Below are 20,216 nucleotides of genomic sequence, written 5' to 3' on the forward strand. Positions count from 1 at the left end.
TGTATTCATCTTCAAGGACTTTGTCCCATCTTCCTTTGTACCCACAAAGAGTTGTAGCCACATCACCCTGCATCAAGGGACTGTGCAAGTCTCTTTCAGAAGTTGTCAATATTTTTTAATGGGAACTTTTAAAATAATCTGTTGACCCCAACCTTTTTTAAATTCAGCCTGATTTTCACCTCCTCTCTTTGGTGAGAGCAAGGGGCTGTGACAAAAACACGCCACAACAAAGTAGGACAATAAAGAGGAGTTATGATGATTTCACAGCTGAATTAAAGTCTGGTATTTCCCTCCCCTCCATTGTTTTTAGTGTCAAATGGAAAAGAGAGTGTTTAAATACACTGCTGGGAACCAAAGGTGGGACCCTGTTGGTACATAGTTAGGATAGTATATATCTGGATCACTCTTTCTAACTCTGTTTCCAGGGAAAATGGAGCTTACAAGTGTTCCCTCCTCCCTTCCCTATGCTGCTTTTGTGCATGTTCCTGACACCGTCTCCTACGCTCTCTAGTAACTTTTAACCTGCAGGCTAATTCTGACAAAAACTTGGAAGACAGAAGTCTAAAGAATCAATAATTGCTAATATATATATATATATATATAATCAACAGCTGAAATGATGGGTTGAAGATGCAGAAGACACTTCCATAGGCATTCTTTAGTTCTGTTTTTCATGGAATAACTCAGTTTTTCTAAAGAGTTGTGAAGGAAACAGCTGTACACTGGACATTGCCTTCCTTTATCTTTCCCCTCTGGCTTAGCATGAAATGTCAGCAAAATTAAAGTGATCTTTAACAGTATGTGCAGTTTTTCCCTTGGGCTTTGCTGCGCTTAGAGTCTACCTGTGTGATACTGCAAACAGCGTGGTAGCTTTTAGAATTTTACTTTAGAATAATTGCCTGCATACAGGCAAATAAGAGACATCATTTTTCCAATTAAGCAATTGGAATATTGATTTTTCAAGTGTTTTCCAATTGCCATGGTAAAAGACTGTTAATCCTATAATGTTTTAGACTGTATGTTTAAGATTTGTTGTGGAGTTGCTGGTGCTTATGTTAAATGATTAAGTTCCAGTCGAGTGCTACCTGTTGCTGCAGCTCTTTTAGAACCCAAAACTTTATCACAAGTTGTGTTTGGTTTAGTGTGTTGCTTTGAGAATCATTATTTAACAGCACTGTAAGATTTTACTCCACCTTTTGATTTCCTGTGTCACGAAAGGAGCTGTATCTTACTTCACAGAGCCCTGGGCATGTCCACAGCACTACATAAATAGTACATACAAATGCTAGTAGCAGTGATGTTGCCGTGTTTGCTAAATGCCATGTAGAATACAGTAACACAGTTGTTCCCAGTACTGTCCCTGGCAGCTGCAAAAAAATAATATTCCAGCGGTTAGCTCTAAAGATGAGGCATGTTGGACAGAGAAGTCTGCCTTACTGTTATTTACCAAATAAACCGTAGAGCAAGATGGTCTCTGTCTCCCCCAGTACTCAGAATAAAGCTGCCCAAGAATGCTCAGTGGTTAAAATGAGGTATTGCTCCATTCAGGGATAGGAGAGGTTGAAAGCGGGATGTCCTAGGCAACTGATGTAATGATACAAATGGCTTTATCATTTATTTTGGCTGATACAACATGACAACCCTTGGAAATTTTGAAGGATGGGATCTGCAGTCCTGCTTGGCAGCTGATGTGAAGTGGAGTAGCTTTCTAGCCCTATGTTCCCACTGTCTGCAGAGATAACCTGAGTGATCCCCCTGGCGTAGCTCAAGGATCAGGTCTAAGCCCATCGTCCAGAAGTACTTGAACGAGGTGCAATGTTTGAGGCTGCTTTGGCTGTTGATATTACGTTTGATATATTTGCAGGGCAATGCTGTCGGCGTAGCTATCGCCTTCATTTGACTGGTGTTCCAGAAAAGTAATCAGTCACCTGGAACGTTGTAGAGGAACTCTGTGCCCAAGGCTTGTGTTCTTGCTGGATGCAACCCTTAGTTATTGATATGTCTACAACTCAGTAAGTAGTAATGGAGGGCATCTTGTGGTGAGAACAGTGAAGCTGGAAGGAGGAGGACTGTATAATGAAGGACAGAGATATGTGTGTTTAGAACAGGAGGGAGGAAAGATTTGTTAAGGCTTGAGAAGTCAATGTTCCCATCTGCTTGTGTGGAGTGCAGAATTAACAGTTCTAAAATTTTTTCCACTCTTAATTGTTTCTGGAAGGGCAGGTTTGTAGCACCACTGAGGAATACCTGAAATCAGTTGAAAGGTAGAACTGTGTGCATATTTAGTGTTGAGAAAAACAGTCTGTCCATAGGGACCATGCAGGAGTTACATGTGTCATAGACTTTCCTTTGCCTAGAACTTTTGGAAGTTTTTTCTACGCAAATACTGTGTTCTAAACTCCACAGGTGAACTTCATCCCTTGTAGTGCTTTGGTCTGCTAGGAAGTCTAAACAAAAAAAACCCGAAACAGACCAAGCAAGACCATGCAAAGCCAACTGATCAAGTCCATAGGGCACTGTACACAAATGTACTGCTACTTTCTTTAAAAAAAAATTACTAGCACCAAATTTCTAAAAGTGGACAAAATTCTTTGTGTATATGTGAATGAGTTTCAGGTGACAGAAGAAGGTAGCATTTACATTGTTCTTGTCTCCTAATGTGTTGTCTAGTTCTTTGATTTGTTTAGCAAAAATGAATTAGTGTTTTATTATGCTTTGAATTAAAGATATATACACTGCACAGGATTACTTGGAGCTTTCTCTGCTAGTGATCAATCTGAAATTTAAATGGAGATTATGTATCTAGCTGCTGATAATTAAGGCTGAACATCTAACGGCATATTTTCGTATGTTTTTAATCTAAAAATCATTATGCATTTTGTTTGAAAACCAGTCATATAGTAAAGGACTGTGTGAGTATCATAGACTGTTAAACTGACAGCCTAAGTTATTAAAAACATCTACTTTTCCTGATACGTATTTTTTTTCCCCCAGATAATCTTATATGTATAGAGCAATAGTGCAGTAAAAAAAAAAAAGTTGCAGCTGTGATTGAAAAAACTTTACCTCAGAATTTAGGGTGTTTCTTTTATCTCCCAGGACGGAAAAATGCTGCAAATCAGAAATATGTCATTATTGATCAGCTATGAAGTGAGTAGGATTTTTTTCTAAGAGCAGCATTTTGATTTCGATGCCCGACTTGGCTTGACACAGCACTTTTCTTTTTTTTCATTGTGTGCATGTCTGGTTTGAATACTAGTGTGCAGCGAAGACTTCACGACCACAAAGTGCAGACCCAGTGCTAAAAGAGCTCTGACAGCCATCATTCCTGTAAGGAGCAGTTTGTGCTTCCCAGAAATGCTGACCTTAAGGTTGTACATGCATAATTGCAGATCCTCAACTGCTGCAACTTCCCTTTCTTAAACGAAGTGATGCTTTTTTTTTTTTTATGTCCAGGGACTATTAGGTAGCTTGTCTTGCAGGGGACTGGGGCATTGAGTCATAGAATCCCAGAATCATAGAATCACAGAATGGTTTGGGTCGGAAGGGACCTCAAAGATCATCTAGTTCCAACCCCCCTGCCATGGGCAGGGACACCCTCCACTACACCAGGTTGCCCAAAGCCTCATCCAGCCTGGCCTTGAACACTTCCAGGGATGGGGCAGCCACAGCTTCTCTGGGCAACCTGTTCCAGTGCCTCACCACCCTCTGAGTGAAAAATTTCTTCCTTATGTCTAATCTCAATCTCCCCTCTTTCAGTTTAAATCCATCACCCCTTGTCCTATCACTACACCCCCTTGTAAAAAGTCCCTCTCCAGCTTTCCTGTAGCCCCTTTAGGTACTGGCAGGCTGCAATAAGATCACCCCGGAGCCTTCTCTTCTCCAGGCTGAACAGCCCCAACTCTCCCAGCCTGTCTCCATAGCAGAGGTGCTCCAGCCCTCGGATCATCTTCGTGGCCTCCTCTGGAGCCGCTCCAGCAGCTCCATGTCCTTCTTGTGTTGGGAGTCCCTCTGTTCCTGACTGGTTTTGTCCTTACTTCCACTGTCAGTCTGTCCCTCAAAACATTTTCCTGCACAAGCCACACTTTTGTTTTCAATCTCTGCTTTTTTCTCCTTTGATCTGTACGAAGTGCTAAACCTCATTTGTAAGTCTTTCCCCTGCTGCAGATTGCCAAATTGAATCCATTTGAACTACCTTCCTGCTCATATCTGTTTTCTGAAAGATTTTCATCACTGCCTAGATGGTGTATTCTTAAAATTCAGCCCAAGGAACTGGTTCTTCATGTAGCATTTTGGGGATTATATATTAAAAAATGCATAAGCAATAAATCTCTTTTTGTGATTCACAACAGTGGCAGTGCACACTACCCTCTGAATCAATTATAGATTTCATCAGTCCCACTTTATACCTGCTTCTGAATTTGTTTTAAAATAGCTCTCATTTCATAAATGTATAAGGGGTATGATAATTTGTCATTTCGCTAATTTTATCTGTCTCCAGAAGTGAGATCTAGCCTGAGTTATTAAAAGTACAAGTGTTTCATTAATAAAAGCACATTTATTCCTAGCAGCTTGACAGAATTAGGGTCTCCTCGAACCCTTACTCAGGTTACAAGCCTTTATGCTTTGGTATAGGTGAAAAAAGCTTCAGAATTATTCCTGTGTAATGTTAAAATTTTTGAGAGATTAATCTCTCAAATCTTTGTTTTAGGCATGGAGGTGTAACTGCCTCGGTGAGGATTATAATGATATTTTCACAAAAAATAGCAATCTAAACTGTAAGTGTTAAAAATAGTCAAAAGTTTAGATAGGTGATACTTCATAATGGCAAGTTCCCCCTTAAGATCTGTCAGGTAAATGATGCACATATTTCAAGCTGTCTTAGTGGGTACTTTCAGAGAACAATCTGATGGAATTCTGTTGGAAAAGGAGGAAAGAAAGAATATAAAAAATAAAGGGTTTTTTTTCTTCTTTTTTTTTTTACACTGCAACACTGAACTAGATATCTCCAAGTACATTCTTTGGATGAACTTTTACAGTAGTGCTTAGGATCAACCCTTGAGCTGTTTTCAGCTCCCCCAGTTTTATATCCAGAGATTTGGAAGGAGGATTTCTACTGCCTGTGACAATGTTTTCCATTATTCAAATAAAAGCAGACTTTATTGGATCCTAAAGGCAAGATCTTTTTATTGATGTTGGTGCAATAACAGCAGAAATTGGTCTGAAAACCCAAGGTTAGAATATTTTTGCCCTGTATTTTTGTGTATTGCCCCAAACATTTTTCCTGTTTGTTTTGTTTTTGTTTTTTTTTTTTTAGTAAACACAATACAAAACTTGCATTATTCCTGGTATAATTTGGGAAGGGTGCATTGACTTTTTTTCAGTATTTTCACAGAGTTTGGGATGAAGGGGCTGTAGATCAGTTGATCTAACTTTTATACGGGAAGGCTGGTAGAAATGATATTTAAAAGCAAAATTACAAGATGCACGGATACATTTGTTACAGTGGAGCGTTGGGAGATGTCAGCATGGCTTTGGAAATTGAGTCTCAGAAATCTGTTAAGAGTTCTCTGAAGGGCTTGCTGAGCGTTTGATCAAGGGAGACTCGTAAATTCGGTGTACTTGGATTTTCAGTAAATTCTTCTTAAGGTCATTTGACAAAAACTCTCAAAGAAGCAAAACCGTCCTGAGTAAAAACGAAATTTCTTTTGTGAGTTTAAAAACTGGTGAAAGGATAGGAATAAAATGGCACCTTCAGAATGGAGAAATTATTATTTGTGTCTCACAGGGACCTGTGGTGGGACCGAAGTTATTAAGATGATCTTGGAACTTGGGGAAGAGAATAAGGGGGATGAGTTTGCTAACTAGTCAAGGCAGTAAAAACGAAGGTTGCATGTGAAAAATTAAAGCAAAAGAATTCCAGTCGCAACAGCTGACTCGACAGTGAAGTGGTAGACAGAAGTCAATGCAGATGAATGCAAAGTAACACCATAAAAAAAAAAATGGTTCTGATTCTGCTTAGATAAGAATGGGTCTAAAGTAGTTAAGTACTCAGGAAATAAATCCTGGAGCCAACGTGGTCAGTTTTCTGAACATTTCCATGTAGTAGTGCCAAAACCGATAATCAAATGGAAAGAATGCAGAATAGACCAGAAACTGGTTGGATCCCTTCCTTGGGCACCTGTTTCTTCAGTTTCAGCTCAAAAAGGTGCTGAGAAAGATGTTAAATGTCATCAGAGATGTGATGACATCTGGATGAGGAAGGAGTCGATAGGGTAGGAGTCTTCAGCTTTGCAGGTAGAATAAGGTAGGAGCTCACAATTGGTGCCCGTGTGTTCGGTGTGTACTTTTAATCACAGTATTTGAATTAGAAGTATCAAATGAAATGGCGTGAGATATTTAAGGCCTCAGGAACAGTTTTTCACACAATGCGTAATTAAATTTTGGAATTCATTGACACCAGAGATGGTGGGTGCCAAAGGTTTGCGTATGTTCAAAAATTAATTAGTCATGGCAAAAAAAAAACCCTCCGTGGATGCTTGTTAAGCACAAAGCTTCTGTCTCAAAGAAATCCTGAGCCACAGGCTACGTCTGGGAGAGTTTAATAGGAGAACCACTCTACATACTTTTTCTTATTATTTTCCTTTTATTAAGAATCCCCTACTAGTTGTTGTATAACATGTTACTGAACCAGATGGACTTTTATTCTGAAGCCATATGTCCATGCTTAAATTAAATAGAGCTATACTGATTTATATCCAAAGATTTGGCCAAAAAAAAAAAAAATATCAGAGTCAAACTCTGTATTTTTCATTTATCTAACATATCAACGACCCCAGGAGATAGTGAATGTGTTAAAGTGTTCACACCGAGTCAGAAGAGACAAAATTGTGATGCGTAAATAATAATTTATATGTAGAAAATGGTGTGGATTTGGGTAATAAGAAAATATTCTTCCCTGAAGCTATTTTATTCTATTTTGAAAGCAGTTCTCTGGGCTTAAGTTATTTTACTGATAAACTCATAAATAGACTACAAAAAGGAAGAATGTAATTTTTGGAACCCATATTTGCCTTCCCGTGGAAGATAGCTACTTCATATCTCCTTTTCTCTTCTTTTGATAGCGTATTTAATACATGACTGCTTCATCTATGATGTGTCAGCAAACTGTGTGAAGTAAAAATATGAATGTTTTCAAACATTATTTTTTTTTGTTGGTATGTGTTTTCATGTAAAATCAACAATTGCTGCTTAACCTATCTTTCTAAACCTAGTTAAATTATTTTGTTGTGTACTTGGGAAAATCTTCACCTCAATCCATGCTAAAAACTACTCTTTATTTTTATTCCTCCTAACAGTGGGACCCAGCTGGTCACGTCAAGCGGGGACACCACGGTGCGGATCTGGGACTTCTCAAAATGTGGGTGCATTCTGACGTTACAAGGACATGCCCACGCTGTACGGGGCTGCTCCTGGCATTCCTGTGGTGATTTCGTGGCTTCTGCCTCCATGGACAACACAAGTAAAATATGGGATGTTAACAGGTACGGAGTTACTGGAGGTTCTTTATGAGCTGATTGATGGCTTTACTTAATAACCACTGGTTTAAGTTTCAGCCCAGTGAGATGTCCAGCATCAATTTGTGGACTTCACTTTAAGAACGCAGATGAATTAAAGGGAGTGGTGCAAAAAAAATCCAGACTTTGATGTGATTTACTAGATAGAGGCTTTACTAACTCGGGAGCTGAGAAGGACTTAATTTAAGATAGTGACAAAAAGGGTATTTGCTTTTATTTGGCATCTATTATTCTGTGGTGGGGATTTTTTTTAAGGTCAGAGCTTTGTGCAACTTCAATATGTAATTTAAATAAGTAACTGTACGAAAATGTAAGTAAGTTTTGTATATAGTATTCCTAGCTCGTGAGTGTACAACACACTTCCATTTAAGGTTGGACAATTGGAAATCTATTTTATTCATTATATATGTTTGGCAAGGTGAGTCCTGATTCATAAATCAACATATAACTCTTCATTTTCTTTATTATCCAGGCAAATGAATTTTTATGAAGGTGCTTCTAGAATATTAGTATATTCCTGCTTACCAATTAATTATTAGTTCTTCAACGTTCTTCAGTTAGATTTGAGGTGACATATTTTGATTAATTTACACCTTAAAGGAGTAGAATGGATTTATTTTCTTTCCAAAACTATTCCCTCCAGACTCCTGAATGACTTAGGAGTAGTGTTGCTGACACCACTGTAGTGCACTGGGTCCCATTTTTAACAACCGAATGTCATCAGTCCACAGACAAGTCTCTAGTCTCATAGGTGTTTTCCCTGGATCTTTATTATCCTGTCCTGATGGATTTTTCCATTTCCTCTCAGTCTTTTTCTTCCTTTGCATTTGAACGAGGTGAAATATTCCTTCAAGGTTGTTGGCCACTGCAGGGAAAGCAGCTTCACTGAAGAAGCAAGGGAGACTTTCTTCTTTCATTCCATTTGCCTAGATCGCTCCCAGTGTGCTCCAGTTGCAGAGAGCCCTGCCATGGAGACCTGTGCTTGGTGAAGCGGGAGCGTTGAGGGGTTTTGTTGTAAAAGTGAAGCGCGTATGTGGTGAGATTTTTCAAATTGTTGCAATCCAGCCAGATTTTTTTTGAGAGCGAATTAAAACTCTGTCAGTATCAGATTTTCAGTCTTGCTTTCAAATCGTGAATTGAGGAAGCATTAAATATTAATAAAACCATCATTTTCAAAATGGGACAAGCAAAGTATCTTTTCATGAATTGTTCCCAATTATTTTGGCTAAGCTGAGAGCAGCTACTTGTTGGAACAAATATTCAATTTTTATAAAATCATAGGCAAAGCAGTTAAAGTTTGGCAAAGATCAAGACAACTGAGAAGTGGGTTTTGTAACAGAAATTGTCAGCCTGTTCTGATAACAGATGATGCTTTTACCATTACTATCAGGAATAAGAATTCATGGTCAGTGTTTTGCTTAGAAATGAAAGCACTGGAAATCTATTGTGTTGTTGCCTCTTTCGTTAACCTTTTGTAGGATTTTAATACTTTGATCATCCTTTATGGCATATTCATGACCTTTAAGCAATAATACTAAGAATAGCTTTAATTTTATATCAGAATGGTTTTGAATTTGCATAGACAAAGGTTTTGTTTAGACACTTTAAAATATCTTCTCTACTGAGGAAGCTTTTGTAGTCAGAGCAATCAAAGCAAATCTTTATCACCAACCCATGCCTCCCACTCACACTCATTACCAACTCTCATTTCTGCCTTCAGTGTAGCTGATGCACGTTTTGCATTTGAAAATCAGAGAGTAAGGAGCACAGCCATGATGTGAAAGGCCAATTATCAGCATATAATTATTGAAACCTGAAGTCATGCAAAAGTCTCCGAGCAGGACATGGCACAAAAATGTGGCATAGAATGTTTAAAATAGGAGTGTTCAGAGTATGAAATTAAAAAGCCTCGCTTGGACACCTCACTGCTGGACTTTCAGTCTGTTCACAATGAAAGCCTGTGTGTTTGTTTTTGTTACATGAGCCAAGGCCAAGAGACAACTGAGTTCTGTTTAACTAGTCTGCTTAGACAGAATCATAGAATGGTTTGGGTTGGAAGGGACCTCAAAGATCATCTCGTTCCAACCCCCCTGCCATGGACAGGGACACCCTCCACTACACCAGGTTGCTCAAAGCCTCATCCAACCTGGCCTTGAACACTACCAGGGATGGGGCAGCCACAGCTTCTCTGGGCAACCTGTTCCGCTGCCTCACCACCCTCTGAGTTTGAAATTTCTTCCTTATATCCAATCTAAATCTCCCCTCTTTCAGTTTAAAGCCATTTCCCCTTGTCCTATCTCTACACACCCTTGTAAAAAGTCCCTCTCCAGCTTTCCTGTAGGCCCCCTTTAGGTACTGGAAGGCTGCTAGAAGATCACCCCGGAGCCTTCTCTTCTCCAGGCTGAACAGCCCCAACTCTCTCAGCCTGTCTTCATAGCAGAGGTGCTCCAGCCCTCGGATCATCTTCGTGGCCTCCTCTGGACCCGCTCCAGCAGCTCCATGTCCTTCATGGAGCAGCATGAAGCAGCATGGTGTCAGCATCATAGAATCATAGAATCGTTAGGGCTGGAAGGGACCTTCAAAGGTCATCTAGTCCAACCCCCCTGCAAGGAACAGGGATATCTCCAACTAGATCAGGTTGCATCCATCAGGTGAATCTGTAAGATGTGCTGTAGGAGCATCTGTGGTGTGTGCACTTAGTATAAAATGAGCGTAGTGGGAAAATGAGATGCTCTGGAAGAGCTTCTGTAAAAAGGGATTTGACGATAACAAGATGTGGCTGTTTCAAGCTTCAGACATCCTGCCTGAAGACCTAACTCTGCACAACAGTCAGCTGCAATTGATCCTTACGCCCATGTTGACGAATTCAAGTGAAAAATCAACCTCTGCAGAATATCTGGCAAGACGTGGAAATAAGAGAAAGCTATTGACAGAATAATCAGGCTGGTAGTTTCCAGTCTGGATTGTTAATTTGCTGATGCTTATATACAGAAATGCTGTACAAAAGAACCCAGAGTGTGTTTTGGCTTGGCAGTACTAATTGCCAAGCTAATTGGCCGAGTTTGGCAACAGTAGATGTTTCCCAGAGTGTCACCTGTGAGTCTGTTTTGTGCCTGGTGTTCTCTGATACCAGTGCAGCCAGCTCTGATGTAAATGCGTAACCTCCTTCAGACACCTTTACAGTCTGGGTGTGTGCAACAAACTGGAGAGGTGGAGCAGGCTTGCCACAAGGGTTTTCCATGCCTAGAAAATGTTTTGCTTCCCATCCACACAGAATATGTGCTTATTTAGTTGTCTTCTTGAGACTTCTCCTTCTCCAGGTGTCTGCCAGTTGACTCAAGCTCTGAACAGGGGACAGAGCACAAGATAATGTACTTGTGGTAGGATAATAATCAATGATCATAGTTATTCTGCTTAATCTAGTGATTTGTTCTTTCCACTAATAAGGAATTAACATTTTATAAATGAGAGCTGTCTTTTGTCCTTCCTATTACGTATTTGGGTGGATGCCTGCTTTCAAATTGAATGGTCCTGGAAAGCAGCATATTGTAGGTGGGGGAAAAAAGAAAGCAAGATGAATATCAAATCTATCACTGCCACCTTTCTTTTCAAAGTGAAAAAGAAATAAATGGTAAATAAATGCTCCAAATATGAATACATTTCTGTAATGGGTGGCAGTCGTGTTTTTATTTCCAGATTTCAAAAAGCTACTTTTATATATTAGAAACTTACTTTTTTATCTATAAACATAGCTTTTTAAATATCTACAACAGAGTTCTCTGTGGTTGAAAACTTGTTAGCAAATAGCCTCCCTACTTTCTTGATATCTTTTAGCACCAAAACCTGAGGTGCAACTTGCACAATCATCAAATCCGTGATTGGAGTCCAAAGAATACGAGGTGCAACGTCCCTGAAATAGGAAGAGGCTGCCAACATTTTGAATAACTTACGTAATTCTTTGCCAATAATAAGAAAATTCAGCCTGATAATTGTTTGAATTTTGTTTTGTTAGAAGGTGAAACTACTTCTGAATTGCTGAGTTTTGGTTGGTTTTGTTTGCTTTCCCCCCTCCCCAATGGATATTATTTACAAGCGTTTTTTTTTGTGTATGTTGGAAGTTTCTGTCATGTATCTATCCACATGGCATTCCTACTAGGAGGATAATGTGAGGTGGCTTTGTAGTTAACAATGTTCTTCTCCTTGACAAATCATATGCCCTCTATTTAAAGATATGATCTGAGTTTAAAAAACAAAGCAGAAAACAAACAAACAAAAATCTAGGCACCTTTCTTCTTCCCTGAAGACACAGACGTGCTGAGACACAACCGTGATCCAAGTTACTGAAGGATTTGAGGGAGTCTGAGTTCTGGTGTTGGAACTTTTTGATGCTTTCTACTGGGCAAATTGGCTGCTTTTAAAGGAAGTTAAAAAGAAGATGGCATAACATCAAGGGGAGAGAAGGATACAGGCGTATCTGCTATCTTCAAGCTTATCCCATCTTCTTAACGATTGTAGGAAGCAACCTGAGCACGAAGTGGGGGAAGAAGGGAAGAGGCTTAAAATTTGTGAGCAGTTTTTTATTAAGCATCATAGCTCAGATTGAAAATATATAGCCAGCTATGTTAATAGCTTGGCCAACAGTTCCAGGATTGTTTTCTCAGACCATAAATTCAGGACTGTCAAAGTCATTTTGGCAGGATTAATTTCAATTATCCAACTGTAAATATCATCAGAGATTTACAGCCTGATCTCTGATATGCAAATCAAGCTGAGCATCGTGTATCTCATGTCAACACAGATGTTATTTAGATTTGCAAACATATGCTGGAGACTGTATGTTAAATGCAAACATTGTTATTTATGCTTTAAGCTTGAGAAATTATTTACACCAAAGTCAGAACATTCAGAATTTTTTTCTCCAGTTTATCCAATATATAGTCATTGGACCAGTTGTCCATTTTTCTCTGGTTTCTTTCAGTAGTGTGAAATATGGTGGAATTAGGGCACAGAAGTGAATTTCTGTAGTGTCCTGCAGTAGACCTCAGGGTGAATAAATGTCTGCAAATTAGAGCTGTTTCTGCTGCTTGCTGGTTTTTAATCCATCACTTACTGTGTTAAATGAGAAGGAAAACAAGTAACTTTTGTTTAGCTCCCTGAAATTTCTCCTATAATCAAAATTTTGTTTTAAAATTCTAAAAAATGTAATTGCTTACATCAATCCTCAGCCATTACTAGTATCCTTTGGTGCATTTGTTCAGGTGCAAATTAAAAAAGTAACTAATCTGTCATGATCAGTGTTAATTATCCTGTACAACCACTAATACAGTATCTTGGTACTAAGCCATTAATATTTTTTATTAAAAAATATTTTACTTATTTCCAAACATACACAAAAATAATTGTTGACATCTCCTGCTTTTCTAGAACAAGACTGGGAATTTTCACTTCTTTACCTAGTGTCAGATGTGTATGGCATGAATTAATTCCTAGTTTACTTAAGTTTAATTCCTTCTTTTGTTCTCTAAGCCTACATTAAGATTCTTAGCTTCTGTTATAACTTTCTTAGCTTCTGTTATAACTTCTGTTCTCTTGATAACCGCTGATGATAGTTTTATTTCTTCTCATAAGAAGCATTTTAATTTGGGGAAATTTAAGGTTAGCATACATTTTAAAGAAATTAAGCAGGGATGGATTTTGTTTAACTAGAAGCTTCTAATCAATTATAGCTTTCCTTGGAATGATACCATGCAATGATGATACTGCACATTTTTTACTATTATTACTATTATTATTTATTTACATCTTGACAGTGTGCAGTGCAAGACATGATGAAGTTGATTTTAAACTGCTATTCTAGTTTTGGTTGGTGGTTTGTTTGGGGTTTTTTTTTTGCTTTAGCCTCAATAAAGAAGTTAGTGTTGCTTGAATTGCCAAGTTGACTAGTCAAAGTAGTTGCCTTGTACCATCAGAGCAGTGTGAAAAGGCAGAGAGTTCAGCCTCACTTCTCCTGGCATCTTTTACATTCATACTTGGTCTCTTTTTCTTCCTTTTCCCTTAGGCAATGGACAGCTTTGAAATGAAATATTTATTATCAGATTTTTAGTTATTTTTCATCGCACCAAATGTATCCATATCAGCACTCTATAAAATCTCCCTTGAACAAACTCATAAAGATTGTCTAGTTTCAAAATAGAGCCATGCTTTCACATTTGAATCATAATGAGGGTGTGTAACCAGTCCTTGTCAAAATACCCCTTTTCAGATGACACTTATCTGACTTGCTTTTCGGTGGGACAGAAGCCACAAGCTCTTCTGGCCAGATACCATGTTTAATTGATTCCAGTAAAAGTGACACTAATCCATTTCCAGAAAAGACAAATGTCCTCCAGGAAATTAGAAGGCAGGTAGAAGAACTCGGAGGAAACGTGCAAGGACCATCTTTGGGTAGTTTGTAATGTCTGTTCTGACAGCACATCAGGAAATGCTTGCCATTTTGATAAAGGAGAATTCCCTTTGGAATCCTCTGAGGAGTGCTGGAGAGACAACCTGCTATTAATCCCTCAAATCAAAATGAAGCCTATGCCCAAGTCTCCAAATTTATAATTACACTGAAGTTCCATAACACATTTTTCAGGACCAAAGAAAGTGTAAAACCTAGTTGTCGTAATTCCCAGAGAGCCAATTGTAAAAATCAATTTGAAGACGTGAATTATCAGGGAAAAAAAATTATATCCAAAGCATAGCTGTTTGGTTAAGGGGAAAATGTGACTTAATCTTCATAATACTGGAAAAGATGAATCTTGAAGTACAAAAATTTATCAAGACATGTAGCTTGAACTCCATGTTGTAAGCTTAAGTCAGGTTGCACAATTAGTACAAGACAATAGGCATTAATGATGAGAAATGTTTGATATGATCACATATTTGTAAGTCCAAAAAACCAGATGAATCTTAACCTAATTCCCATGGAATGTCTAAACTGGGCAAATGATAAAATCATTTACATTTGGTGAAGCTGAGCGAAGGGGTGAAGTGCTTGATGGCCATATAGCCATCATTAAAAACCTAACCTTCTATTCCTTGGTAACATTAAAAAAAAGGTCAAATTGAATTTTCTTCAAACTTTCCTACAGGGTGAGAAGAAAGAAAATCAAAATTGCATTTTAAGTAGTAATATAGATTCATGATAAACATATGTTTTATGATTGTTGTTTCTTTGTCACTTAAAGGACGCCGTGATAAAGCAATGCTGGACTTGTTTGCAGTTGGATAGCAGTGTTCAAAGCACATATATAATTAGAGAAATTAAAAGCACTGTTACGAAGACCGTCAGCCTTCATACTTTGTGATAAACTAGTCACCATTTGGGACACAGTAGAAACATGTCTCCGTGGAATTACGCTGCTAAACATGACAGGAATTGTGTAGCTTCCACCAAAACGTTTGTGCTGGTGGTTGTTGGCTACAGGTCTAGATAAATCAATGTTCTCTGTGGTTTTTACTGGAACTGTCAGTGGCAATTAGCTTGTAAGAAAGAAGCATATTTGAATTTCTTAGTAGTTAAAATGACAATTTTTTAAAAAAAATGTCAAAAATATTTTGAGATTTTTTTCTAAAGCGTTGAAAAGACAGAAATGTAAGAGCTTTGCTTTCTGGTTTCTGCTACTGGTCTTGAAATGTAAAGCACTGTTTTTGTTTAAGGGAGGGGGGGAAAAAATATCAAGTTACTACTTCATTGGTTTTTTAAATCAGAGTGTGGTGATTGGAGCTGCTTTCTTAAAATGTCTGAGTTCTTGTCTCTGCAAGTATTTCGAGTAGACTTATCTGAACTCTGCAATCAGTTACCTATATAAGATTTCCATCTTTTATGGAAAGATAGCAGAGAAAGTTGCACTTGGTGTGCATAAAAGGATGTACCCTTTTCTTATCTCAACAGTTTCCTTGCTTCCATTATTTCAGCATCCAATATGACTTGGAAAAACTTATTAGATGCGGTTGTGGAGGGTTTTTTTTTATGTTCCAGTTGCCCTCTGTCAGCCCAGGGATGCACAAATTTCCTGAATTGTATGTAGTTGTCTGAGAGATTACCGACGGAGAGCAGAGTGCTTTATTTGTTTGAACTGCTAAGGTGATGTGATCTTCTGTAAGTTGGACACCTTCCTGCTTGGTTTACCTTACTTGTCAAAATGCCTCCTAGATTCCCTGACAGCTAGTTCAAGAACAGGATGAATGGTGAAGGTAATACTTAGCCTTCCTTCCATCAAATCCTAACCAAACCAGCTGGCAGGTCCAGAAAACTTAGTCCACTTTGATCATGTATGCTGCAGTAGGCTCAATGTGGGTTTTTTTCCCCCCTCTTTGACAATATGCAAGTTGAATTCCTTGTCTTATTTGCCAGTGTGCAGGTTGTAACTATGGTTTCTGCCAAATTCTGTTCAGATCTTGACAGGGTGTTTCTGTTGTCCTACGTGCAGTATTCAAATGCAAAGGATCAGCACTGCAGACATTCAGTGCATTTTAAGTCATTGTATAGTTTTTCACTACTTACTCAGACTCATTATTGATTTTTTTTCGTTCTCCTTCACGTTGCATTTACTCATTACTGCCAGTCTTTTCTTTACCTAACCTGTTTTCCTAGAAACACTGTCTTACAGTATCTCAACCAAAACAAAAATGAGTTGTACCAACAGAGAGTAATTCATACAGCAGTGAAAGCTGTCAGGTGTTATTACAGAATTTAGTGCAGACAACAGCTCATTAAAATGATGTACTTCAATCATCACAACCATATCCTGTCAGCAGCAGTTAGTGCAGATAATACACATACAGCCTGTGATACGTGTTGGAGTGGAGTACTACTACCCAAAATCACAGTCTGCAGAGATGTGTGTGGGTGATGCCTTTGGGTTTGTTTTTTTTCTTTTGTTTTTTTCCTTTTTTCTTGCTTTTTTTTTTTTTTAAGGGTTCAGACTTTGCACAAAATCTCGTATTGCCAGATTATTTTTCTCTCCGAAATGCTGGAACTCTAGTAGTCTACCATGTGTGTCCTGTTAAAGCAAACTGCATTTATCTTTGATGAGCTCCAGCTGGAGTACGAACACAAGTCACATCTTAATCCTTAAACAATGACTTCTTATGTACAAAAAGGGTCTCCTGAGTCTTTTATTGTAGTTGGAAGGCATTGCATTGTGTTTGTACCTTCTTAAAATGTGAATGAGTACTGTTTTCAGCCCAACAGTGGTTTCTTTTCTCACTGACCGTTTTCAAAGACCTCAGGGCTCATTTCTGTCCTAAATCTTAAATTTCCCTAAATGGTAGGACCACATACATATTATACAATTTCTTTAATGCATGTGCAGATTTTTCTTTGAGCCAGGTCACAGAATCTCCAACACGGACTTTGAAAGCTATGAAGCTTATATCCACACGATACAAGTGGTGAAGTCTTTGTACTGTTTACACAGACAGTCTGATGCTTCTCATGAAAATACGGGATTTTTTTTGCCATAATGGAGGTGAAGATCAGGATGAAGAAAACAAAAATACTGGCAACTTCCCTTCTGTATTTTCCATATTCAGAGCAAGTTTTCTGATGTGAATTGAGACACAACATCATGTAAAAATCTTAGTTCTAGGCTGGCCATATCTTTCCCAGCTAGCAATCACTTCATCTGAAAAACAATTTTTATGCATCTGTTTACTGAACTCAGAGCCTGCAAGGGCATGTGTATCTGTGGGAAACCTATTAAATATGTATTGGAATTATCCAGATGATGCAAACCCAATGAATTTCTTTATATTTTAGTATCTCTTTCAAACATATTTCTGTCACCAAAACAGAAATTCTAGATAATAGAGTCTTAATATTGAGACTGCAGTAAAATGTCAAGAAAATTTGTGAATTATTTAATGCAGAGCAGAAAGTCATGGGCCATTTCTGTTGCATAAAGGGCATGCCAGTTAGCAACACAGTGGGAACGTAGTTGAAATTATACACGTATCTCTCCTCTGAAGTCACACCTCTCATCTACAAAAAAAAAAAATAGTATCCATGATCTTTTGCAATTATATTCTACTGATTAAAAAGCCCTTTTCTTAGATATTTTTTTTTCATGTCAGAGTTTGTTTCGTAGGACTATAGATCTGAGCTAAGTGTGTTTGGAAGGTTAAGATGAAAATGAAGGTTTGAGGACGCAGTATGCAGTACTAGATGTGAAGTTAGCAGCTAGCATTGCGGGTTGACGGAAACCTAATTCCAAGTGTGCCAACCTCTTAAGTAATTCTTATCATGTTATCACTTATGGCTTGAAAATACTTTCATTACATATTCAGCACCTACAACAATTCTATAAGCTAAGCTTTGCCATTTGCAGCTGAAGATTTTAGCACTGTCTTGCTGGAGATGTATTTACCAAGAGGGTAAGAAGATGTCACAACTTCTAGAAGTACAATGCCAGTATTAAAATGTTGGCAAGTACCAATCAGTTACTTATCAAATACCCTGGTTGGACTTTTGGGACTAGAATTTGAGATCCTGATAATTGAGCTTCTCTTCAATATGCTTACAGACATACTGATATGAGGAACTACTTTGTGTGTCTGTGCCTGCGAAGTGAACAGTTTTTGTGTTTGCGAGTTTGGGAAGAAAATGAGGATCAGATCATCGCACCTTGTAGGTGGATATCCTGCTCCTCTTACTCTGAAGTGTCCGGTTCTCAGAGAAGTCACTACGTTTTCCAGTCCTGTGGTGTCAAGCCTTGAAATCTTGCACGCTGTTAGGAATGGATTAGATGCTGGTTTTCCATCAGATTGAGGCCAGATTCTTTTCGGAAGGACCCCCAGGTGCACTTCTCAAATTTGTTTTGGTCAAATCTGTCTCTATTGAAAACAATCGGATGTTGTTTCCGTTCGTGCTTAAGAGTGAGTAATTTGCTGGTGAAATGTAAATATTTTTAATTAATTGCTAAATAAAGGACTCTCTCCCTTTGAGAAGAGGGATGCGTGTTCAGATCTATAAAAGCAGGAAGCCAAACCACTGCTCTCATGTTTTGTGCATGTGTTTCAAGCTAACCTTTTCCTCCAGCTGTTGACAAAGGGAAATACAGCCTTTTTCCAGCTCTGCTTGGGGGGTGTGGGGGTGGTGTATAATATCAAAATGGGCTTGTAAGAAGAAAGCAGCGAATTAGAGTGGTGGGAGGTAGCCTTGGGAATTTAGCCTTTCACACTCTGTGCTTGAGTAGTTTTGCTGCTGAAATCACAGAGCCAGTCCCATGGTTTGCTGTGATGATCTGAACAAAAATGCTAGCACCTGTTGCTTAAATCAGTAGGCCAGGCTTTTTATTCCTTACTCCAGCAGCTGCTTATTAGGGAACCTGGAATGGTATTGTTTTTGTTGTGGCTCCATGTCTAAGAGCACAGCAAATCCATTATTCAGAATATCTTCCCAAGTTCACAAAGCCGTTGAATAGTGCTGCGTATCTCCTTAGAGCTGCCACCCACTCAAATCCATTTTATTTGGACAAATAAAGAAACTCTGCACTGAAGAAAACCAATTTGAAAACACACTGAAATTCATTTTCCTCACTTAAATATTAAAGTGCTTATATTTATTGCATTTCGACCATGTTGTACTGTTTTCAAAAAGGATTTGCTCACTCAATAGGTCTAAAGGAATTTCAGTAGATTTAAAATATGGAAGAAAATAAACTAACATATGACAAGAGTAACACTGCTTTTCATGCAGTGAATCTGCACTCTGTAGATTAAACTCATCCATTAATATTCTGTGTAACTGCATACTAATTTACAGGACCACAGTACTGGCCCAGGCTCTCGTGGCTCTCTGCACTGTTGCAGCACTGTTTTTTGGGTTTTGGGTTTTTGTTTTGTTTGTTTTTTAATAAAATAGGCTTTTATTTGAAAAATGAGAAGGATTACAGTCCCTGGTTTGCAATACAGTAATAAATAGAGGGGCCTTCAACATCCACTTATCATTGCATTTTTGAATTTGAGACTGTAGGTTTTTCTTTATCTGACTTTTTTTGATAAAGGCATTTTCTTTTATGTGTCAGAAAACAGTAAAACAGCTTCTGGTGGAATCATTCCTGATGTGCCTGTGGTTTTGGTGCCTGATGCGATCGTATGCGATGTTCAGTGGGCACAGCTTGCAGAAGTCCCCTTATGTGTGCATTGAACACTGTAAATTACTCATGGTGCTTACATGGGTCTTCCTGAATATGGGTTTGGATTAAGATATGGAGATATCCATCTAATATCATGTTAAAAAAAAATAAGAAGCTGATGGAATCAAATTATGAAATGCTGGTTCTGCTTTCTCTATCCTATACAGAATTTCATCACTGTAAAACTAGACCAGCAGTTTACCAGATTCTGAGGTAAATTAATGGTGGAGTTATTGTTTGTTTGGGGCTTGTTGTTGTTGTTCGTTTTGGGTTTTGTTGGGTTGGGGTTTTTGTTTTTGTTTTGAGGACTGATAGCTGAATTAGGTCAGTTTTACAAAAACTATGTGGATTTAGTTGAGTTCTGTAGATTTATTCTGTCGGTCTCCTATATAGTTCTTGCTTCACTTTTTCCCCTTTGTCAGTAGTTTTATAACAGTTGATTTTTTTGGAAGGAAGG

General features: G+C 38.3%; 1 protein-coding gene across 1 annotated transcript in view; it reads left to right on the forward strand.

The window, feature by feature from the left end:
* Positions 1–20,216, forward strand: part of SPAG16 (sperm associated antigen 16) — a 402,571-nt gene that overhangs the window by 208,834 nt on the left and 173,521 nt on the right. Inside the window, exon 12 of the mRNA XM_086615835.1 lies at positions 7,359–7,544. Coding sequence (XP_086471961.1) covers positions 7,359–7,544 — 186 coding nt within the window. The remainder of the gene's footprint in view (positions 1–7,358; positions 7,545–20,216) is intronic.

Source organism: Tauraco erythrolophus, chromosome 8, assembly GCF_009769465.1.
Source record: "Tauraco erythrolophus isolate bTauEry1 chromosome 8, bTauEry1.pri, whole genome shotgun sequence".
NCBI classification, from domain to species: domain Eukaryota; kingdom Metazoa; phylum Chordata; class Aves; order Musophagiformes; family Musophagidae; genus Tauraco; species Tauraco erythrolophus.